The 20,193-nt window shown below is 42.8% G+C and overlaps 2 protein-coding genes across 8 annotated transcripts in view; one reads left to right on the forward strand and one right to left on the reverse strand.

The window, feature by feature from the left end:
• Window positions 1-2,856, forward strand: part of LOC109507761 (unconventional myosin-VI) — a 37,964-nt gene extending 35,108 nt beyond the window's left edge. For all 4 annotated transcript variants that reach the window (XM_019857408.1, XM_019857410.1, XM_019857409.1 and 1 more), the window contains 2 exons: window positions 368-586; window positions 2,228-2,856. In XM_019857408.1, coding sequence (XP_019712967.1) covers window positions 368-586; window positions 2,228-2,427 — 419 coding nt within the window. In that variant the 3' untranslated portion in view covers window positions 2,428-2,856. The remainder of the gene's footprint in view (window positions 1-367; window positions 587-2,227) is intronic.
• Window positions 2,857-4,145: 1,289 nt separating this feature from the next.
• LOC109507719 (interphotoreceptor matrix proteoglycan 1-like) overlaps window positions 4,146-20,193 on the reverse strand; it is a 30,888-nt gene continuing 14,840 nt past the window's right edge. For 3 of the 4 annotated variants that reach the window (XM_019857336.1, XM_019857337.1, XM_019857335.1), the window contains 7 exons: window positions 18,734-20,139; window positions 12,962-13,181; window positions 10,536-10,746; window positions 8,935-9,120; window positions 8,670-8,853; window positions 6,351-6,434; window positions 4,146-4,941 (listed from right to left, as the gene is read on the reverse strand). In XM_019857336.1, the coding sequence (XP_019712895.1) occupies window positions 4,858-4,941; window positions 6,351-6,434; window positions 8,670-8,853; window positions 8,935-9,120; window positions 10,536-10,746; window positions 12,962-13,181; window positions 18,734-20,139 (2,375 nt within the window). In that variant the 3' untranslated portion in view covers window positions 4,146-4,857. The remainder of the gene's footprint in view (window positions 4,942-6,350; window positions 6,435-8,669; window positions 8,854-8,934; window positions 9,121-10,535; window positions 10,747-12,961; window positions 13,182-18,733; window positions 20,140-20,193) is intronic. The other variant, XM_019857338.1, reaches the window with a different exon arrangement.

Consider the following 20,193-nt stretch of genomic DNA (forward strand, 5'->3'; position numbering starts at 1 on the left):
CCTGCACAAACAACTTATCACGTAGCTGTAGACAAGTCCAATCATAATCAGCTCTCCTTTCTACAGAGCAGAGAGCTGATGTTGCCTGAGATGCTGACTGAAATGAAGCCTAGTGAGGCGTGCCGATAGCTCACGTGATGATCAGCATTATACTTGTTTGACATTTAAGGCATAATGTAGATTTCCTGAACGATTCAAATTTCAAATTGTACATGTTCTAAAGCTTTCAACTTTCAAGGTACCATCGTAACGAATAGAATTCAGCCGAAGGTGAATTCATTATGGGAGAGCTTTTTCATCCTGTGTGTTCAGTTCAGCACTTGTGCTTGATATTTCTACTCAATGAGGCTCTTTGCTCCCTCGACAGCGCAACAGAACCCCACACCCTCCATGATGGCCCAGCACCAAGAAGTGGCGATGAACCGGCAGCAGCGCTACTTTCGCATCCCTTTCATCCGGCCCGCCGACCAGTACAAGGACCCGCAGAATAAGAAGAAGGGTTGGTGGTACGCCCACTTTGATGGGCCGTGGATCGCCCGACAGATGGAGCTGCACCCGGACAAGCGGCCCATTGTGTTGGTGGCAGGTGAGCCAAGAGGACATTTACACGACAAGGATGTCATGAAGAAATTGGAGCTTTTGAAAAGTTTCATGTCCAACAGGTGAAAACACAGCCAGAGAGACTGAAATTTGACAAAGACCTGCAAAAACAGCACTGTTACCTAATATGCATGGCAGGTCAAGCCCAAATTACAAAGTACTTCCCCTTCAATGTAATTGCCCTTGGGTGTATAACTGTGATCTCAACTCTCAGAAAGCATTGAACTTTTTTTTTTTTTTTTTTTTTTTTAAAGACATATTCTCTGTGTCAGGTTGTCAAGCAATGAGCAGTGAGTGATGAGGAGACTAGACTTGTTAGGGAGAGTCATCACTCGTGATGAGTCATGGATCTTCACACAAGAACCTTCAGTTGAACAGTTTGACGTAGCCGAGCCGATAGAAATCAAGATGCTTAAAATCATGTTGAGCACATTGTTCGACATGACAGCGGCATCATCCACTGCAATGCCCTGGCTGGCGATCCACCAGCACATCTACAAAGAAATCCTCCTTCTGTTGTTCGGCGGGTGTTGTGTCAGGAAAACTTGTGGCCGCTTCACCATGACCGCCCGCCTGCTCACAATGCTCTGAGCATCTGACAGTTCCTGGCCGTGAAAAACATCACTGTACTGGATCAATCACACTACTCACCTGACCTGACTTGGTTTAATTTTCCATCTTTCCGAAGCTCAAGAAAGTTAGCAAGGGCTCGTTTTGAATGTTTAGACCATATTGTCAGACAATATTTTCAGGGACCGGCCTTTAAGGTGTGGCGGATAAATACTGTGGTATTTTCTAAACATAATAATAAACACGAATCATGACACGGAAACGTCCCATCTGACCGAAAAATGCTCTGTGGTCGCTATGGTAACGTTTAAACGTGCCTTCAAAATAAGATACACTGCAAATACAAAGCGCATGAAAAATACGACTCATCCTCGTTGCATATTGCGCAGAGTGGGCTTGGTGCGTGGGATTCTCCCATTGAGATAAATCCGTATTTTCAGTAGGACTCTTGATCCTGTCTATTCAATGTAGCCTTCTTTTTCTTGAAAGTTGTCAACTCCCTTTCTGTCTCCTGGCTGGGCCTTTTCCCCTTCCCAAAGACGTTTGTTTTTTTACTCATTTTGCGAGCTCCTGGGTTTCATTTTAGCGGTAACCTATCACTTGACCGAGAAGCGGCTGTGAAAACAACATTGTGTTGGATCCTGGAAGAGTCCTTGCAGGAGTGCCGTGGGGAAGTGGCTAAGAAGGCTACCATCCGCTTATTTTTACTGCTGCTGAAAGCCTTAACTCAATGCATTTCGAATCGCTTTACTAAAATGTTTGGCACGTTTACGATCCATTTCCTCCACCCACATAATACTGGTTCCATAAGATTGGATTTTACTTTAAAAAGATCAAAGTTAAGATGATGGATAGAGATACAGCGATGAGACCATGATATCATCGCACTGACTCCCAAAGAATGATATACTGTCTATGATATGCTGTATAATAGTCCATCGCTACAGCCCTCAAATTCCTTTCTTTCTTTCTTTCACATCTCGCTCTTTCATCTTCATGCTGAACTTGTTGACGGAATCGTACTTTTCTCCATGTGGAATTGTCTCGCTCGCCTCAGGGAAAGATGATATGGAGATGTGCGAGCTGAGTCTAGAAGAGACCGGTCTGACCAGAAAGAGGGGTGCTGAGATCCTACCCAGGCAGTTCGAGGAAATCTGGGAGCGCTGCGACGGCATCCATTACCTGAAGAAAGCCATCGAGAACAAGCAGGCGCGGCCCACGTACGCCACCGCCATGCTGCAGAATCTTCTCAAGTGAACTCGTGCAAGGCAACACGTGTCAGAAGACAAGCGGGATGTGATCGATGATGCAATCTTACCCGTCTCCTTTCATTTTGTGTTGTTTGTAGATGTTGTGTTCACCACCCTTCGAGAGGCCTTAAAATTGCACCTCACCAAAAAAAGTCCAACCTGAGACCTTAATGAGCGCTGCATTAATTGTTTTCATCAAGCGTGTCAGCATCTCACGTTGTTACTTGAAGCTTGAGACAACGTGTGGCGTTCATCGTTTCATCTCAGTCTTTTTTTTTTTGTATCGATGCTCATTTGATATGCGGGACCTTTTGCTTTTCATGTTTGCAGTGTGTTTATGTTTGCTTCTTCAAACGCACACACCATCTTTCATCTTTGCATTCTGTTTGTATTTGCACTGTGACACCGTAGAGAATAAAATATATTACACCCTCTATTCTTCACCGTACGTTTTATTCTTCTTCCTTTAGCGCTTGAGCTCATTAAAGTCAAAGTGTGAAGAATCGTGAGTTGCGCGGCGGTTTACGAGCAAGTAACTCCTAACTGGACTTGACGTCCTAATGGGCATTGCGGCAAACGAGATTAACGTAGAGATAATTTCAAACGAAGGCAAAAGGGTCGTGTGGCTGATGTTCATTTGAGGCTCGCACGCACGCGAGGTGATCAGCGGCGTTTAACTCAGATTAAAGGTTCTCTGCAGCCATTTGTTCTTCAACTTGCACATTTAGTGTGGTTGACCAAGATAAACATGGTAAATTGTCTCATTAAAACAATCATTTGTCCCAATTAATATTCTTCCAAATGTGTGCTGTCTGGTTATTTATCAAGGGAAAATTGTTGCCGTCCTACAGTTATGTGAGGGAAAGCATCTGTGATTGAGGAAATAAAATCCCGATGGGGGGGAAAAACTATTTTAATTTGATGTGTTTGTTTCAGTGGATGATAACTGTTTGAGGCATGTCAACAACACTTTTTTTTTTCTGAATGGAAAAAAAGTAGGTAATTATATGAAGTGAGGCATGTACTTGTTTGAGTAAACAACATGGCCAAATATTGCTTGAAGTATGGCGGTTGCTAGTGCAAATATTTTTTTTCCTAATGGGAACCAAAGCACACATTATTTGAAGTGAGGTTTGTATCAGCAGAAGAAAATACCCTTATGTGAAGCAATTTCTCTCTTTCTCTGCCATTGCACTTTCTCATTGGGGAAAAAAAAGGTTTTATTTGAGTGGAAGCATTGACTTGTTTAGGTAGCCAAAACGCACAATGATTTGTGTATGGCATCTATTAGCGGAAGTCTATTTATTTTTTCTGATAAGGGAAAAATCCTGATGGGGTGAAAGAAATGTTTATTTGTTTTAGCGTATGAGACACATAGCGTTTATTTGAGGCATGGCCTGACTGATTTTGCCTCGGAAAACAAGAGGTGTGATTATTTGAGGCATGGTGTCTGTTTGCAGAAATATTTTGTTAACCGAAAGGGGAAAAAAGTATTCATCTAGTTGAGGTTCATCGTTGATTAAAGGCACACTCTACAAACATATTTGAGGCATGGCATCTGCGCAAATATTTTTCCACTGATAGTGAAAAACTCTGTTTATTTGAGGTACTTTGATTCAGTGGACAACATCCTACAATTATTTGAGGCATGGCCTCTCAATATTTTTTTTCACATTGGGATATATGAGGCCTTTAATTGTGGTGAGGCGTTTCACTTGATGCTGCAAATTCTTGATTATTTGAGGCAGGGTGTCCATACGTGGGAACATTTTTACTTGACAAGGAAAAATAAAAGGCATTTATTTGATTCAGTGGACGGTGAATCCCACAGTCAATTATTGGAGATCAGATATATTCTGACCTTTTCAGCTGCCACAAAAAAAAAAAAAAAAAACTAAATACACTTAATGAACAAAAAAAAAGTTTATTTTAACAGTAAATTGTGTACAAAAAAAGTCAAAGAAATGATCAGACTTAGAGTAGCTTTGAAGAACTTATAGGACACCTAAGCCTTTTTTTGTTTTTGTTTTTTTTTGCTATCAACTAATACATTCATTCTCTTATTTTTGGGTTGACAATGGCGCACAAAAAGAACATCTAAAGTGAAATATCACCAAGTGCGTCACTTTGTAAATAATAAATACCTCACTGTGAGGAAAGAACCGCCAAACAAGCAATTTTCCTACCATACGTAATGTGTAATAAATATTCGATTCCACATGAAAACAACGTCAATCCGCACATGTTGGAATATCCGTATCGCTCCGTCTAGCAAGACTCAGTCATCACTATGAACAATTCAGGACCTAACACTCTACGGGGGCTTGGTCGAGCGGTGGGGGCGGGGAGGGGGGCATCATAGATCCAGATAAGCATAGATCCTTCGCTCGGTTTGTTGCCATGGCAACTGAGGCTCCCGGACGCCACCGCCGCGCCATCACACCACAGTGGCCTCACCGCCTTCGCTGTCGGATGTCCACAGAAGAAAACACGTTCTGTATTCATTTGGCAGTCGCCACGTCTGAGAGAAGCCAGAGGAGACACATTAGATCCAAAGAAGGCCACGCGCTCCATCATTTCCAAAGTGTTTCCGCATTCACTATAACTGTGCACGATGCACACCCCCTGATTGACCCCTGGCAAAGTTTCGTGGGATTTTCTGGACATTTCCATTTCCAAAAGCCGTATGGTTCCCCAGAGAGCACGATGCACACCCCCTGATTAACCCCTGGCAAAGTTTTGTGGGATTTTCTGGACATTTCCATTTCCAAAAGCCGTATGGTTCCCCAGAGAGTTTCCAAAGCATCAGAGGGATGTCATTCTTAAAAGGTATCAGTCAGCAGAAAGGTACAAAGGAATTTCCAAGGTATTTGATGTATCATGGAACACTGTTTGTTGTTACTGGCAACTGGACTTCCCCACAAAACCCGTCAAGGAAGCAGCATTGAAGGAACGGCAGGAATTTCTACTGGCTGTCTCCTAATGACAAGAATCTCTTGCATTCGTCGCATGTCGGGGATTTTTCGTCTTTTTTGTGGCTTCTTGCAACACAGAGAAAACTGTATGGGCAGGCTCCAAGCAGGCACATAAGCAAAATGAAAAGTTTGAGCACAAATGGCATCTGATGAAACCAAGCATGACATGTACAGCCCTAATTTGGAGCTTTTTTTGCAAAAGTGAACTTCATGCAAGGACTTTGCTTGGGAAACAGTGGAACCTTGGTTTACAAACATTTTCGGTCAGTCTTGCTTCAGTTTCCGAACTATGTTTCAGTTTTCTTTTTGGTGTATCTTTTTGTGGCTCCTTTACTGAGAAATTATTTCTAAAAGCACTGAGCGCTGTTATGCACAATTAACTTCCTGCAAAACATCATATTTTTATTCTAGATTAAAGAACCAAGGCCAGGAGGGCCACGTTAAGCATTAGGAGCTGCAGGAATTTCTGGCAAGTATTGGAAGCGCCGTACATGTGACGAAAACAACACACCCGTATTTTTACCAATATGGTCGATGGGGTATAATAATGTCTTAGCCAGACTAAAAGTGCACAAAACATTCATAAAGTCTTCTGTTTCAGTTTTGCTGTCACCCAGCCTAATGCCAGGCATCAACCTCGTTAAAATCCTGTGGGAGATCCGAAGACAATTTGTCATTGTTCTGAGCAGAGCGCTAATTCACAAACAATTTTAGGAATGCATATTGGTCGCGAATAATTGGATATGTCTCAAGCACACATTTTACTTTTGCATTGCATCACTGGGGCAATCCAATGTTTCATGCAAAACGTGCTGAAATATTTACAGTCACACTTGAAGATAAAGTGCAAATTTAACCCAATGGGATCAAAGCATTTTTTAATCATGACTCCGTCTCATTCCCACTCCTACTCAACTATCTCCGGGTGTCATTTGACAGCGTGTGGTTTTCTCACCTCATTGTGCGGGATGCATTGATGGAAGTCCACCAGCTCCGATACTAACTTTTCGGATCTTGTGGTGTAGAGTTGTCTGGGGATCTGTGGGAAAGACACACACACACACACACACACACACACACACACAAAGTGGACACCCACTGTGTTTACGACACGCTTCATTAATTTCTCATGCCAGCAGAGGCGCCTGGAGAGCACGTAAGCAGATGGAGAGTAAATAAAAAGTGACGAGCCCTACAGTATACAACAAGCATTTTGACCTACAGCTATAACTACACAGCAGATGTCATCTTCGGAGGGTTTTGCGCAGCAGATTTGGAAGTTTTGCGACATTGTAGGGGTGGCTCATCTGTGTTTTGTGTCCTCAGAGCATGTCCTTAAACAGTTGACACAAGCGCAGTAGAACCTCGAAAATCTCGATTGCTATTCTTCCAAAATAAACTCGTCAACAGCAAATTATAAGCAGCGATTTTTTTACGATGCTGATGCATCATAAAGCACGTCAGGTTTTGGAGATTATAGTTTCATTTTTGTATTTAAGTTTGACCTGTGAATGGTTGTGGAACAAAGATTTTACATGTGTCGTAATTTATAGCTATTACGTTTTAGAAAAAAAATCCACCTGTTTTTGAAATCCTTATTTTATACAATTATATAATTATTATTTTATATTTAGTCGTAGTAGAAGCCGTCGTGCTAATACGAAAACCTGATGTGCTAGAGAAAAAAGAGGGCAGTTCTGAATCAGCGCATACAAAAATTATCGAAATGTTTACTTCCATCTCTGTTTATTGAGCAGTGATATTCGTGAAAAAAAATATACCTCGAAAGGTGCACAAAATTGTCAACAAGGGTTGAATTCTGGGTCGATGATTTGCTTTTTGTGGCCTTTCTACAACACCTAATCCACAATTTTATCGCATATCTGTTCAGCATAAAAGAAAAAAACAAATTAAAGCTCATTTGAATGATTTGGGTTTATAAACATTATCAAAAATTCCTTTGGGTTTTTGTTGCATTTTTGCAACACATATTCAAATTGAATGGACCATCGTCATTGCATATATATATATATACATATATATATATGCATATATATATATATATATATATATATATGCATATAATATACCGTATATGTGTGTGTATGTTTTCGTGCAAATTTACTGGTCACACAGTCCAAAGCAGATGAAAAATGTACTTGCGCTGTCTCCAATTTTCGTAACAAAATGACAAAATTGCAAATGTAGCAACATAGTTCCATTTAGTTTCTCGGATTGCTATTACTGCTGTTCTCGTCACACTTTTTTTCACTTAGGATACCCTAGACAGAAATCATTGCCCATTCGAGAAAAATGCCCTCCATGAAAAGGAATTTGGACGCAAACCAATGACATTAATGAACATAAATTTTAAAATTGAATCACTGCCCTGCATTAGACATCCAAAACAGATTGGAAGGAAAGAAAAAAAAACAACAGCGCATTTTAGTGATTAAACTTCTTGATTAATGCTTCATCTTTGACTTGTGGCTTTCAGAAATGAACCGCTGTCATGCATGACTTGCGGCAAGATGGCCTCCCGCCAAACGGCACTGTGCTAAACAACACAGACGGTTTATAATTCACAACAATAATTACACGGACACTTTTTTACAGCGACGTACAGCGGTTTAATGGCTCAGATTCCTATTCCTGCTCTCATCACACGTTTGTCACCTTTGTTAAGGGAGAATTTATGGCCCAAGGGAAAAAAATAAATCCAGTCTTGGCTGTTTGAATGACATACTAGGGTCTAAATATGTGAGCAGCAACAGCGTCAGAAAATGCAGACGCAGACAAGTGAGAGCACATTTTCCAATGGAATCAACTAAGCATGTTTTGACAGTTAGCCCCCCGTTTTACTTCTGGCTTTTTATGGCTTTCTAAAAAGGGCCACTGTCATGCCTTTTCATTTTCCTGCGAGACATCAGCACTTCCCATGAGAGCTCGGCCGAAAGACATCCGAGAGTCAAAGGTTAGAATTGAAGTGATTAGCGCCCTTTAGCAATAAGTATGTTTGGCTTTTTCATTTGACATTTGGAGGGACCGATGTCATTTTTCATCGCATTTATTCCGTAGTCTTGACTCTGAAACTGATGATTTCTATGTCCATTATTTCCTCCGAGAAAAACGATTTCCAAACCCAAACCAATTGGATGTTGGAGGTTCCGAAGTCACAGATGGCTGAGAGCGTGTTAGAGCAATGAGTCGGCTACTTGAGCGGTTAGTAGCGTGGTTGTTAGTCCAAGCGCTCGTGCCGCTCGGCGCCGTGTACCTCGATACTGAGATGTATGTTTTCAACTGAGGCATACAGTTCCTGCTCAGACTGTTGAGAGCCGGATGAAGCCGAACTGGAGGGGCATGGCAGTGTGGACACTTGGCTTAAGATGCCATCATCATTTTCATACACAGGGTTGACCCTCAAAGTATTTTCAAAGGCATAGGGAGCAAGGCTGTGCCTAGTGGAGTAGGGGGAAGACGCTTTTAAAAAGCCTCACATCATAAAAAAGAACCAGAACGCAAACGCGTTTCCGACTTACACCAAAGTCACCGCCTTCCTCGTCGTCGTGCACTTCTTGTTAAGGAACACCAGAATGCCGACGATGGCGCAAACGAGGCAGAGGCTCCCCACGAGGCAGGTGATAATGAACGACGGGTCGAGTGGTAGCGACACCAGTTCGCTGCAGCGCTCCCCATGGTAGTGCCAGTATTTGCCTACAGGGCATCTGGAACATGGAAATTAGCGAGGTTAGCTAGAATCGGGCACAAATACGACAAATCACTTCATGAATATTTTGCCGTCGCCGTAGTGAATGCCCCCACCACGCTTTATGGAAAGAAATGTTGTGATAATATCCTTCAAGTATTTTACTATTATTACACTTAGTAGTGGGTGGCCCGGTGGTCCAGTGGTTAGCGCCTCGACCTCACAGTGCAGAGGTCTTCGGTTCTCCCCAGGCCCGGGTGGGTTTTCTCTGGGTACTCCGGTTTTCCTCCTACATTCCAAAAACATGCATGGCGGCTTCATGGAACACTCAAAATTGTGCTTAGGTGTGAGTGTGAGCACGGATGGTTGTTTGTCTCTCTGTGTGCCCTGCGATTGGCTGGCAACCGGTTCAGGGTGTCCCCCGCCCGCGAAAGCAAATCAAACATGTCTACTTCTACGATGATTGCTAAAATCTGTACCAAGATTTCAACATCACATATGTAAGAAATAAGTGAGATATTATAAGCATTTTCTTGTTACCAAACCCCTCATTACACAAACTAAAACAATCATTGAATGAAGCATTATTCTTGACTTCTTCATATGTTTTCACCGTCACAACGGCCCTCCAAGGGAAATGGTGACGACAATGTGGCCCATGACAAAAATGAATTTGACACCCCTGGTGTAGAGTAATACTAAAGTTATCGACATATTGATGGAATTATTGGGTACATAAAAAAAATCTGTTTTATAATTTCGATTCATAGGCACCTTTTGCCCAGATAACGGCATTTGCTCATCCTGCTATTTTCTCAGTCAGCTTCATGATGTGGATGATGCTTTATGACGCAGACTGAATTTCAGTTCACCACTGTGCATTGTCAAGCGTTAATGGCTTGAATTTCTCGACCTGTTAATGTGTTTGAGAACATCTGAATGTGAAGGTGTCTCCAAACGTTCGACTGCTTCTGTCAATAAAGCTGCTTTGCCTTGTCGTAATGTTGATATGAACATTTTCATTTATTTAAACAGAAAATCTTGACATTCTTGTTTTATGTTTATGCCATGAGTAGCTTTGTTTGTCCATATTTGTTTTTACATGCTCTGTCACCAGACCACAGTGACAGTACTCTTGCCTGAAATTCAGCGAGGACTGGCTCCAGCACTCCTGTGACCCGAGTGAGGATAAGTGGCTTAGAAAATGGATGGATGGATGTTTTTTTGGTTAATTTTTCTGTCTGACAACAGAGAACAATGTGTTCATCCAGATGACAATCGTCGACTCTCAGACATCCTTGAACACTTTTCCGGTAAGAGGTTTCTGTGTGCATTTGCTTTTGTGTCTATCCGCACACAAAGTACCGGTACAAGAAATGCATTAGCTGCAGTCGTTTGCTGCTTTTTTTTTTCCCCCCCCCAAAAATACTTTACCTGCATGTGGCTCCATGGCCAGGAATGATTTCACATAAGCCTCCATTGAGGCAGTAGTCCGGCTGGAGGTCGCATGCGCTCTGACACGGAAGGCCATCCACAGCGCTGTAGCCCGGGTCGCACAGACACTCAGCCTCGTTGTTCCAACTGTTCTCCACGCAGCGTGAAAACTCATTACAGTCCAGGAACTTGCATGGGTCCGCTTCGTCAGCTGCGGGGAAAAAAAAAATAAATCAGGAAAGCGACATTAACATGCGTGCACAGTCAGCCAGCCAGCCAACCGCCATCTCCACGTTCAGAGGAGAAATGAAAGGGCGCTTTGATCGATGAGCGGCGAAGCGGCGACTTTTAATAAGATATACAGTCGGGACCTCGTGCGTGCAAACAAGATGCCTCACGTTTCTGCTGCAGTGCGAGCAGGAGAGACAACCGGGGACTTTGACCTTGTGGCATGAATAAGCATACGACTTGAGTCCAGAACTCACTAAACTTCATTAGAGAAGAACCAGTCAAGCTCCATAAATTTTGTATCACTATTCATGACCGCGCCGTCGGATGTGAAGTCGGTACAAGAGAGAGCGAGAACTTTTTCTCAGATAAAACACCAAGCGCCTATTTGTTAGCACATCTGTCTCTCAATTGTGAGTTTTAAGGATTCTAATCTCGGCTCAGGCTTTCCTGTGTGGAGTGTGCGTGTCATTCCTGTTCTTGCTTGGGCTTTCTCCAGGTACTCCGGCTTCCTGCCGCATTCCAACACATGCATGCTGGGTTCATCAAATACTTTAAATTGTCTATTTTCTTGCAATTTCATGTTGACCAGCCCAGGTTGTAACCCACCTCTTGCCTCAGTCATCTGCGAAAAGCCACAGCTCACCTGCGACCCGAATGAGGACAAGCCCGATCGAAAATGGATGGATGCACACCATGTGGAAATTACAGTGGGTCGTGGTACGGCCAGCAGCATACATTATTTACATGCAATACCATGAGACATCACAATTGTAAAACCTCATCTGGTTTTCTTTTTCTTGCTTCAACGCTTTATTTCCATAATCAACATTGACCATTTTAATCATGCACTGTATTGTGTCCCTCAGATCATAGGCAAGATAAGTGCCCAAAACGTGAGGTGGCATCGCTATGATGTGTCTACAAAGCATCCAATCTGGTAAATCTGCATTGCTTCATTTCCTTCTTTGGCAGATCAGTTTGATGGGAGCATCTCGCAGCATTCATGTGCAAAATTGGACATTTTTAGCAAGAAGACCACAGAAAATAACAAAATCATAGATAAAAAGGATGTGACCGTGTCGCCCTGGCATTGCCATATACAGTCATGCGGTTAGAAAGTGTCCGTCGTAAATTTTTTCCCAATTCCTGAGGACAACTGCAACAAAGTACCCGAGCACTAGGCAGTGTGAAGACCATCTTGGAATCATTGTTTATCCTTATTTTTCAGACTAATGAACTGCCTTTTTGGGAGGCTCAACCTATCCGAAAGCTCACCAATTTTTGCAACGGTGTGTACATTGCTGAAAATGTCTGCAATTTAATGGGCTCCAAACACAATTTTGTCTACAATGACGAAATTATTTTGTTCATGAAGATAACGAGACGACGATGAGCTCAACGTGGCTCTTTGATGACTAAAATATGACGCGTGTGTGAGTTTTCGTTGACGAGACGAGATTGGACGAAATTGTTAGCATGTGGTGTGTCAGACATTCAAAATGCATGACATCTCTTCCTATTGTGCGTGTAATCTGTCTGTCAAAAAAATATTAGCAATGCTGCTGTGTCCTATCCATGTTTGGTCACGCCCACCACCTGGCCGGCACCGCAGGGCACAACTCCACACCGGCACCACACAACCCCACTGCGGTCAATAGTCACACACACGGACACGCTTTCCTTTGATGGACCATGAAAAGATATATGGACACACTTTCTGTACAACCCAGCAGAAAGAACAGCACAATGCATTGTAGACAGCAGTAACGGTAAATGTGGCCCCAAACTAGGTGGCAAAAATACCCCGAATCACAAGCAGCATCTGACGGCTTACCACGCTGATATTATCAGGCAAGTCGCAACGAGGCCTGTTAACATATTCTAAAACTATCACGAATAGGAATGACTAAAATGTGACTAAAACTAAGAAGCATTTTTGCCCAAAAGACTCCATCTGAAATGGCTGGCAAAAACAACACTGTCTCGCACGGTAAGGGCTACCGGAAAGTTAGAATCAATTAGCCTCAGACACCAGCTTTACAGGTCGGCACAAAATTGGGTGTCCACATTTTTATGAGGTCTCAGACTTAGAGTCTCACTCGTTTTTGTGGTTGTACATTGCAAAGTATAGCGAAAGCAATAAAAAGTTATTTTCAGGGAGTGTCGAAGAGATTCTATCAGCAAGGACACCTCACCTTGTTCTATTTCCAGGGAGCGGCTATCAATCTCGATGTCGAGCCGCTTGGACGCGGCGCTACAGAAGTCTTCGAGCACGCAGTGCACGGCCTCGGTCACGTTGTACGGCACCTCCTTGTCCAGCTTCAGCCTGCTGTTCACCACCACGCTGCCGTTGCGGAAGTTGAGGATTTCTAGCTGCTTGAATCCGGTCAGATTGGACTCGAGGTAGGGCAAAAGCTGCGGGAAGTGCGGGAGAGGCAAATTCATTTTTGATGAGTTTGCCCTGACAAAAGTAGAACCGTGAATTGATTTTCTTAGCTTTCTATGTGGCTACAAACTCAGTTAGTACTTGAGAAAAACTGAAAAAGGGGCTGTTAAGTCAGGATTTGAAGGTAAGATCAGAGTAAGCGGGAATTGTGTCTTGATGCTGGGAAGGCAAGCCGCATTCAACATCTACGTCCCACCTCAGAAGAAGTGCACAGCAACAGGATCTACTTTCAATCGTCTTGCTGTTGAGGTTGGCACTGCATCGTCCGATCCAGAAACTAATCAGGTCACATTTTACTGTGCGATCACTATGAATAGTTTGTGGTTTAATTTTTAATGCGAGCATGAAATCCCGCCATGACAGCGCTTGGCATAATAAGATGGAGAGGCAAAATTAGGGTTTGCGTTCGTCGCGCGGCACAGAACGCGCTAATTGTAGTCACCCGATATAGAGACGGAGCGAGATCAACCGCTTCGTAAAAGGCAAGCATAAAAATCAAGGCCACGCATGCACAAACAAGAATCTAAGACCGCAGACCACAAATGCCACTTTCATTTAAAGCCTGCAGCTGTTCTACGAGGAAGGGGAGAAAATAACCAAGTAAGACTATAGAGACTGATGGTGCTGGCGATATTTAGCCAAGGAAGTCAACCGGCTCAAATAATGGCCCCGCGTCAATGAGCATCGATCGCACTTCCACCCCCAACACCCCTCCGCCCCCACCCCACCGCTTCGTGTCGTGCTGCACATGAAGGCAAACACCAAACGGAGGAGATTAGGCCTTAGCTGGATGGGCTGCGGAGTGGGAGATAAGAAGGACTTAAGGAGCTCGGCTCTGATGGGGTTACTTCACATCTCGCGGGCCGACACGTTAGCGACAGCCACTTCCCTTCGGCTAATAGTTGCCACCAGGAGTGGCTAGGTTGTTATCCGCCATTTTCGGCCGTTCGTCCTGAGCGTCAATGTCAAATGATCCGTGAACAATGGATAAGAGACCAATCAGTGCCTTGGCGGCCTTGCACGCAAAAGGTCAATGCGGTCGTTTTTATCGCAAAACCTCACAACAGCCGCGTTCCGTCTAGGCAGGAGAAACTACTGCTAATTGTATCTACTGGTTCCCAGTGAAACATCCCTTCTGTGGTGTCATGTGGCCAAACGTCACGACGAATCGGAACCTGGTATTCAAAAATTGCATGCTTGTCCTTGACTAATTCCAACCTCCATGTCCAGTTTTTAGTGGTTGCTTCACAAACCAGTAGGTACAGGGGTACGGAAATGGAGTAGTTGACAACAACGAAAAAGGGCAAGTGCCATGTATACGAAGGTATAGATGACAAACATTGGGCGTGCAGCATCACTAATTGGGGGTCTGGCAAAACCATTTAAATGGGCTGTTTTATATCACATTCAAATGTTCCCTTCTTTTTCCCCTAATAGCCCATTTAAAGGACCATTCTAATGGACTATTATTGATTAAAGGCAGTCAACACTTACCATATCAAACGTCTGACCACGTTATTGTTTGCGCTTCGAGGAAGTTATACACAAGGAATGATGAGGAGAACCGCACAAACCTTTGTTTGGGCAACCATTAAAGAATGGAGATGGAGAGGCTTTTTTTTTTTGTTTTTGTCCACCTTTGTAAATGAATACGTATAATTTTCCTTTGACAATTTGATCATGTGATGTCAGACAGAAGGAAAAGGGTTTGCTTCTCAGCGGGAAAATAAATGAACAGGATCAGTTCATTTCAGCGAGAAGCTAAAAGTAAACCGACAGTGTATTGAGAAGTAATCAGCTCTGTGTAGCCCCTGTGTAGCCGGCAGGCGTGCCCAAGGCAAAAAAAAAAAAAAAAAAAAAAAAACTCGGCATGTGTTACGTCTGCTCCTTCGCATTTGCACAACATGACAAAACGGTAAACCCCTCAAACCTCAGCTAAACCTCGAAACGATACGAGGAGATACGATTTGAGTACAGGCTGAATTTTGGGGGAGAGAAAGAAAAGCCTCAAATCTGTCATGAGATTTCTCCATCGATTGAATGTCAGTTTTTCAGGGTTAACTGCTTTTTACACTTCTATTACAAGCAAGAATGTGAACAAGTAAAATGCATTGAAGTGACACGGCCGTGTTATCGTCATGCATTCATGAATAATCATTTCATTGTGTTTGTACTTTGCTTCTGTCAAGTATGAAAGATATGTACTCATTTGATATAGTGGCTATTTTGATTTTACTGTGAAGGGAACCAATAGTGGATCAACGGACGCCATCTGTGTCCATCGGGGGTTCTAGCACAGGGTGACAATAGAGCTCCTTCACTTTATTCATCCTCTGTCCTGGTGACATCCGGAGGTCGCCCACATCAAAGAAAATTAACGCTACTTTTTTTTTTTCCCGCAAGCTAACTTCTTTACCTAGATTAGTGTGTGTCTTGCATCGCTTCTTATTAACAATGGATATCTCCTGTTGACTTGTGTCTAATAAGTGAGAAGGTCAAAAAATGAGATTCCTCAGGAAACTCACCTTCCCACCATGCCGTGGTCATTAAAGTGAAGACTGATTTTTTTTTCTTTTTGTTTTCATTTTTACATTTTACTATCCAACCATCCATTTTCTGATCCGCTTATCCTCACAAGGGTCGCGGGACATTTTACTGTCAAATTTATTTCAATTACTTTTACAATTGAACATGACCAAAATTAGTCACAATGGTAGGATGATTTCCATTATTTGCTCTGGGAAAAATGTTTCCCACTCCAAACAAATCGGACTGTGTTGGCCATTTAACGTGCAGCGGTGTGGTGGTTCGTTACGACCGTATAGATACAAAGTACAGGATGTCCATCCACAAGAGTGATTCAACAAAACTTCATCCAGGAACAAGTGTTCATTTTTATTTGGACTTACATTACGTTTGTCTTCATATCTAAACAAGGACATGCAGGGTAGAGTGTCAACATGGCTGCAGATGCCCACACATGGCGCAAAGCGGCTTGGAACCTTTAATAGCATGTGTGTGTATGCGTGTGTTTGTAATGTGTGCAGGGCAAGAACTGACCTGAATAGCAGAAAGCTTCTTAGCATACACAAATGACAAACCTCCACAATGACTAAGGCAGACCAAGGTCTCATGATTCAGACTACAGTGCGTGGGCCGGTTTGCAACCCCCAAACAGCAACAAACAACACACCTGTAGCACCCCAAAACAAATGAAAAATGGGCCCCCTCACTCCTAAGCGTTATTATAGTAATCGTATGCTGTATACAACTGCTAAAATGTTTTTACGATTATTTAAAAATACTGAAAATCAAGCACCAATATTTTTTTTACTATTTGATATTAATACTGTAATTCCCCTAATAGCTATTTATATATTTATATTTACTCCACTGCAGAGGTAGACGCAGATCTATATTGAAGTTTCAAAAAATAAATATAAATATAAATATATATATATTGTTTTTAATGGAATTGTGGTCGTAATTACTCCAAAATGTTGGACGTGAATTGCCATATTTTTCCATCATTTGAAAATGGTTACGGCGTTAGGAAGTATTTCAGCACAATTTATTCATAAAAAGATGGTGTTTTTTACAATTAAAGCAGAAAATGTTCATGATTAATGTTAGCTACTAATTGCTGTGAATTACTATTTATATATCTTACTAAATTGTCACAAGAACAAGTCTCTGTACATTAGTGTTGTTGATAAGGCCCCAACGCATCCATGTTATGAGACGCTGAACAAAATAAATCAATAAAACATACTGCACAACATTTTTATACAACAGCAAATAATAATAATAATAATTCCACGCAAGAGATTGTGCCTTAAGAATATAAAGAAAGTCCAAATTCTGCTTATTTGATCTTGCACTTTAATGAAAAATGGGCTATCTACAGTGCGTTTTGCCTAAAAAGCTAGCATAGCAAGTTAAATTTCTTCATACTGATGTATTCATGTCATTTGAAAAGTAGCTTAGGTATTCTTAGTCTGAATCATCTTTTTCAGAAGTCAATTTTGGGACAAAGTTAGAAATTACTTCTCATTATTTTGTCGTACAGTAAAATGTGTGCTGCCCCTTGTCGGTTTTGAGTGTCAATCAAATCTGTGAATTCAAAAATAAAAATGTCAGCATTTTCCTCATATTTATGGAGGTTAAAACAAATCAAACAGCGTAGCAGGGCTAATTAATGAGCATTAGTGGTGATTTGTATCTTTTTTTTTTTTTTAAATGTCAATAACGTTACCCTCACATCCCGTTAAACTTAGACAGACACAATCAATCAAACATGTTTCAAGAATGCTGAAGACAGAATTAAGGCAAAAACACTCGAGGTGAACCAAAGCTAAACATAAAGGCGGCTACAAGTGACAACTTCTATGGTGAAATGTGTGTTAGTGTGCCTTCGATTCGTCATACCGAGTTAGGAAAGATGGATTAGGAAATGGTTAGGTAGAAGGTTTGCGCTCTCTCTGAGATGTCACACGTGTGAGTTCCAATATGGAAGAAAAATACCGGTATGGAGGCTAAAGTTGTCTGTCTCCTAGGCCCAGATTTACTGGATGCTCCAGGATTTGGCGGCTTTCTGGGCCCGGAGTGTTGAGTCTGAGTGAAACACAGTTATTGGTAGAACTTTTTCATTCTTCTTTTTCAACACTTGACTAGAAGTAAGTCAACGTTTGACCTTAAAAATAACCGCTTTATAGACATTGTGCTGGAACGCTGGCTTGAAACGAGGAGACAAAACAGAAGCCACCCCAAACCACCTGGCATGGTCGTCTGAGACCATCCAGGACACTGCTCTATTCCGCGCTAGTGTTGGTGCTAAAGTCAAAATATCTGCATGCAGTTACTCGTATAAACTTTGGTATGTATGTTGACATGATCACACAATGTTTATGTAAGTTTTGTTAGTGTTTATCACACATATTCATTAGCTTGGCTCCTGTAGCTTGTTTTAGCTTTGGCCTGGGTCTTTGTCAGTTTGCAAATAAATGATTGTCACAGTCAACTTGCATTTCAACACAGCAGAAAAAGTCAATACACTGAACAACTGTAGGGGCAGCCACCAAGTTAAAAAATAAATGAAATACAATAAAATGTCAACAAACAAGTTTCTTGCTGAGTTTTGTGCTGTTTCTACTCTTAACTCACTGATAGGTGGTACACTGTTCAGTACTGTACCTAATATTTGCTGGCAACAGCACACCTTTAGAAATTTGGCCTTTCCACCATGTCAAACTCTCAACTTTTATAAAAAAAAAATATAAAATTTAAAAAAAAGTATATTTTGAGAAAAAAATAGAAATTCGTTACGACCTGTTTGATTCAATTGGCAGCTGTGAGAATAAGGCTTGCTACAAAGTGCAGCCTCACAAAGTCCATATTAAGTGCCAATGACCTTGTCACGTATTAAATAAACGTTGTCATTACACTGATGAGCTCATAAAAGAAAGTACCTAAAGGTTGCATGCATCAACATTACATCCAGCGCAAAAGCTTGTGTACCTACCAGCTCGAGAAAGGTGTTCTCCAGTGATTTATATTCTGGGGAGGTCTTGTTGAACAGGTCGTCAGAAAACATCATGTTCGTCACCCTCAAGCTAAAGAAAACCACTAACTCTCTGCTCTGCTGCACCGCGGCCATCACTGGAGTGCTGGCTTGTCTTGAGGCTGGGGAGGCTGTGGACCGCTCGTCAGCCTCTGAAGGGTATCTAACACTACTGCTGTCCTCTTCCAAAGGCTCGGGCATTTCCGACCCACCCTGTCTCGGCTCCACATCCTCCTGGATGTTGGAGTTTTCTGAAGGAGGGTCCGCCAAGGCTGGGATCACTCCGCTGGGTCCTCCACTTGAATCGATTGCATCGCTTTCACTGGGGACTGAGCTCGAGGGTTCACCAGGGGTCTCACTGGATAATTCACTGGAGACAATGCTGAGGGGTTCTGTGGGGACTGGGTTGGGAACTTCACTGGGGGCTTCGACAGAGCCTTCACTGGAGATATCACTGGGGGCTTCAGTGAGGGCAATGCTGGGGGCTTCACTGGACACCGCGTTGGCAGCTTCACTGTTGGCCTCACCGGGAGCTTCAGTCAGGACAATGCTGGGGGCTTCACTGGGCACTGCGTGGGCAGTTTCACTGTGGGCCTCATTGGGAGCTTCGTCGTGGGTCGTGCTGGCAGTTTCAGTTGAGACATTGTTGGGAATGTCAACTTGGGGCCTGACATGGGCCTCACTGGGGCCTTTGCTGTATGCTTCACTGGAGGCTGCACCGGGGACAATACCGGGGCCATCACTGGCGGATTCAATGGGCACATTGTCGGTGACGTCTCTGGGAGTGTCAGTGAATAATTCACCAGGGGTTTCAACAGAGACTGTGTTGTGAACCTCCTGGGAGACTTCACTGGGGACATTGGTGTTGACATCACTGGAAGCGTCATTATAGACCTTGTTGGGCACATCACTGGGGACTTCCATGGGGGCATCACTGGGAGCATCACTAGGGTTTTTGCGGAAGAACTTTGTGGGGACTTCGCTGGGAATTTCACTCGAGACTTCATTAGAAATTTTGCTGGAGGCCTCGCTGGGAGCTTCATTAAAGATTTTGCTGAGTACTTCCATGGGAACCTCATTGGAAGAGTCGCTGTTGGCTCCACTGGAGATGTCGATAGGGGTTTTGGTGGCGACAACACTTGTTACTTCATTGGTAACCTCGATGGGGGCATCTTCTTTGTCTGCAGGTGACGGTATAGGCTGCATGTCTGACACTGACTCCATGCCTATGATACCGTCCTCATGAAACGACAATGGCGATTCTGTGCCAGAGAGGTGAGCTTCATCGATGATCACTATTTCAGGATGGGGGTCTGGTGGTGACGAAGTTACGTAATCATTCTCTCCCGTGTCTCCCCCTTCAGGTTCTTGCAAAAGAAAAAATACTTTTATAAATGTTGACCCTCAGAGAAATTATTGAT

This window comes from Hippocampus comes, unplaced genomic scaffold, assembly GCF_001891065.2.
Source record: "Hippocampus comes isolate QL1 unplaced genomic scaffold, H_comes_QL1_v1.1 scaffold32, whole genome shotgun sequence".
In the NCBI taxonomy this organism is placed as follows: Eukaryota; Metazoa; Chordata; class Actinopteri; order Syngnathiformes; family Syngnathidae; genus Hippocampus; species Hippocampus comes.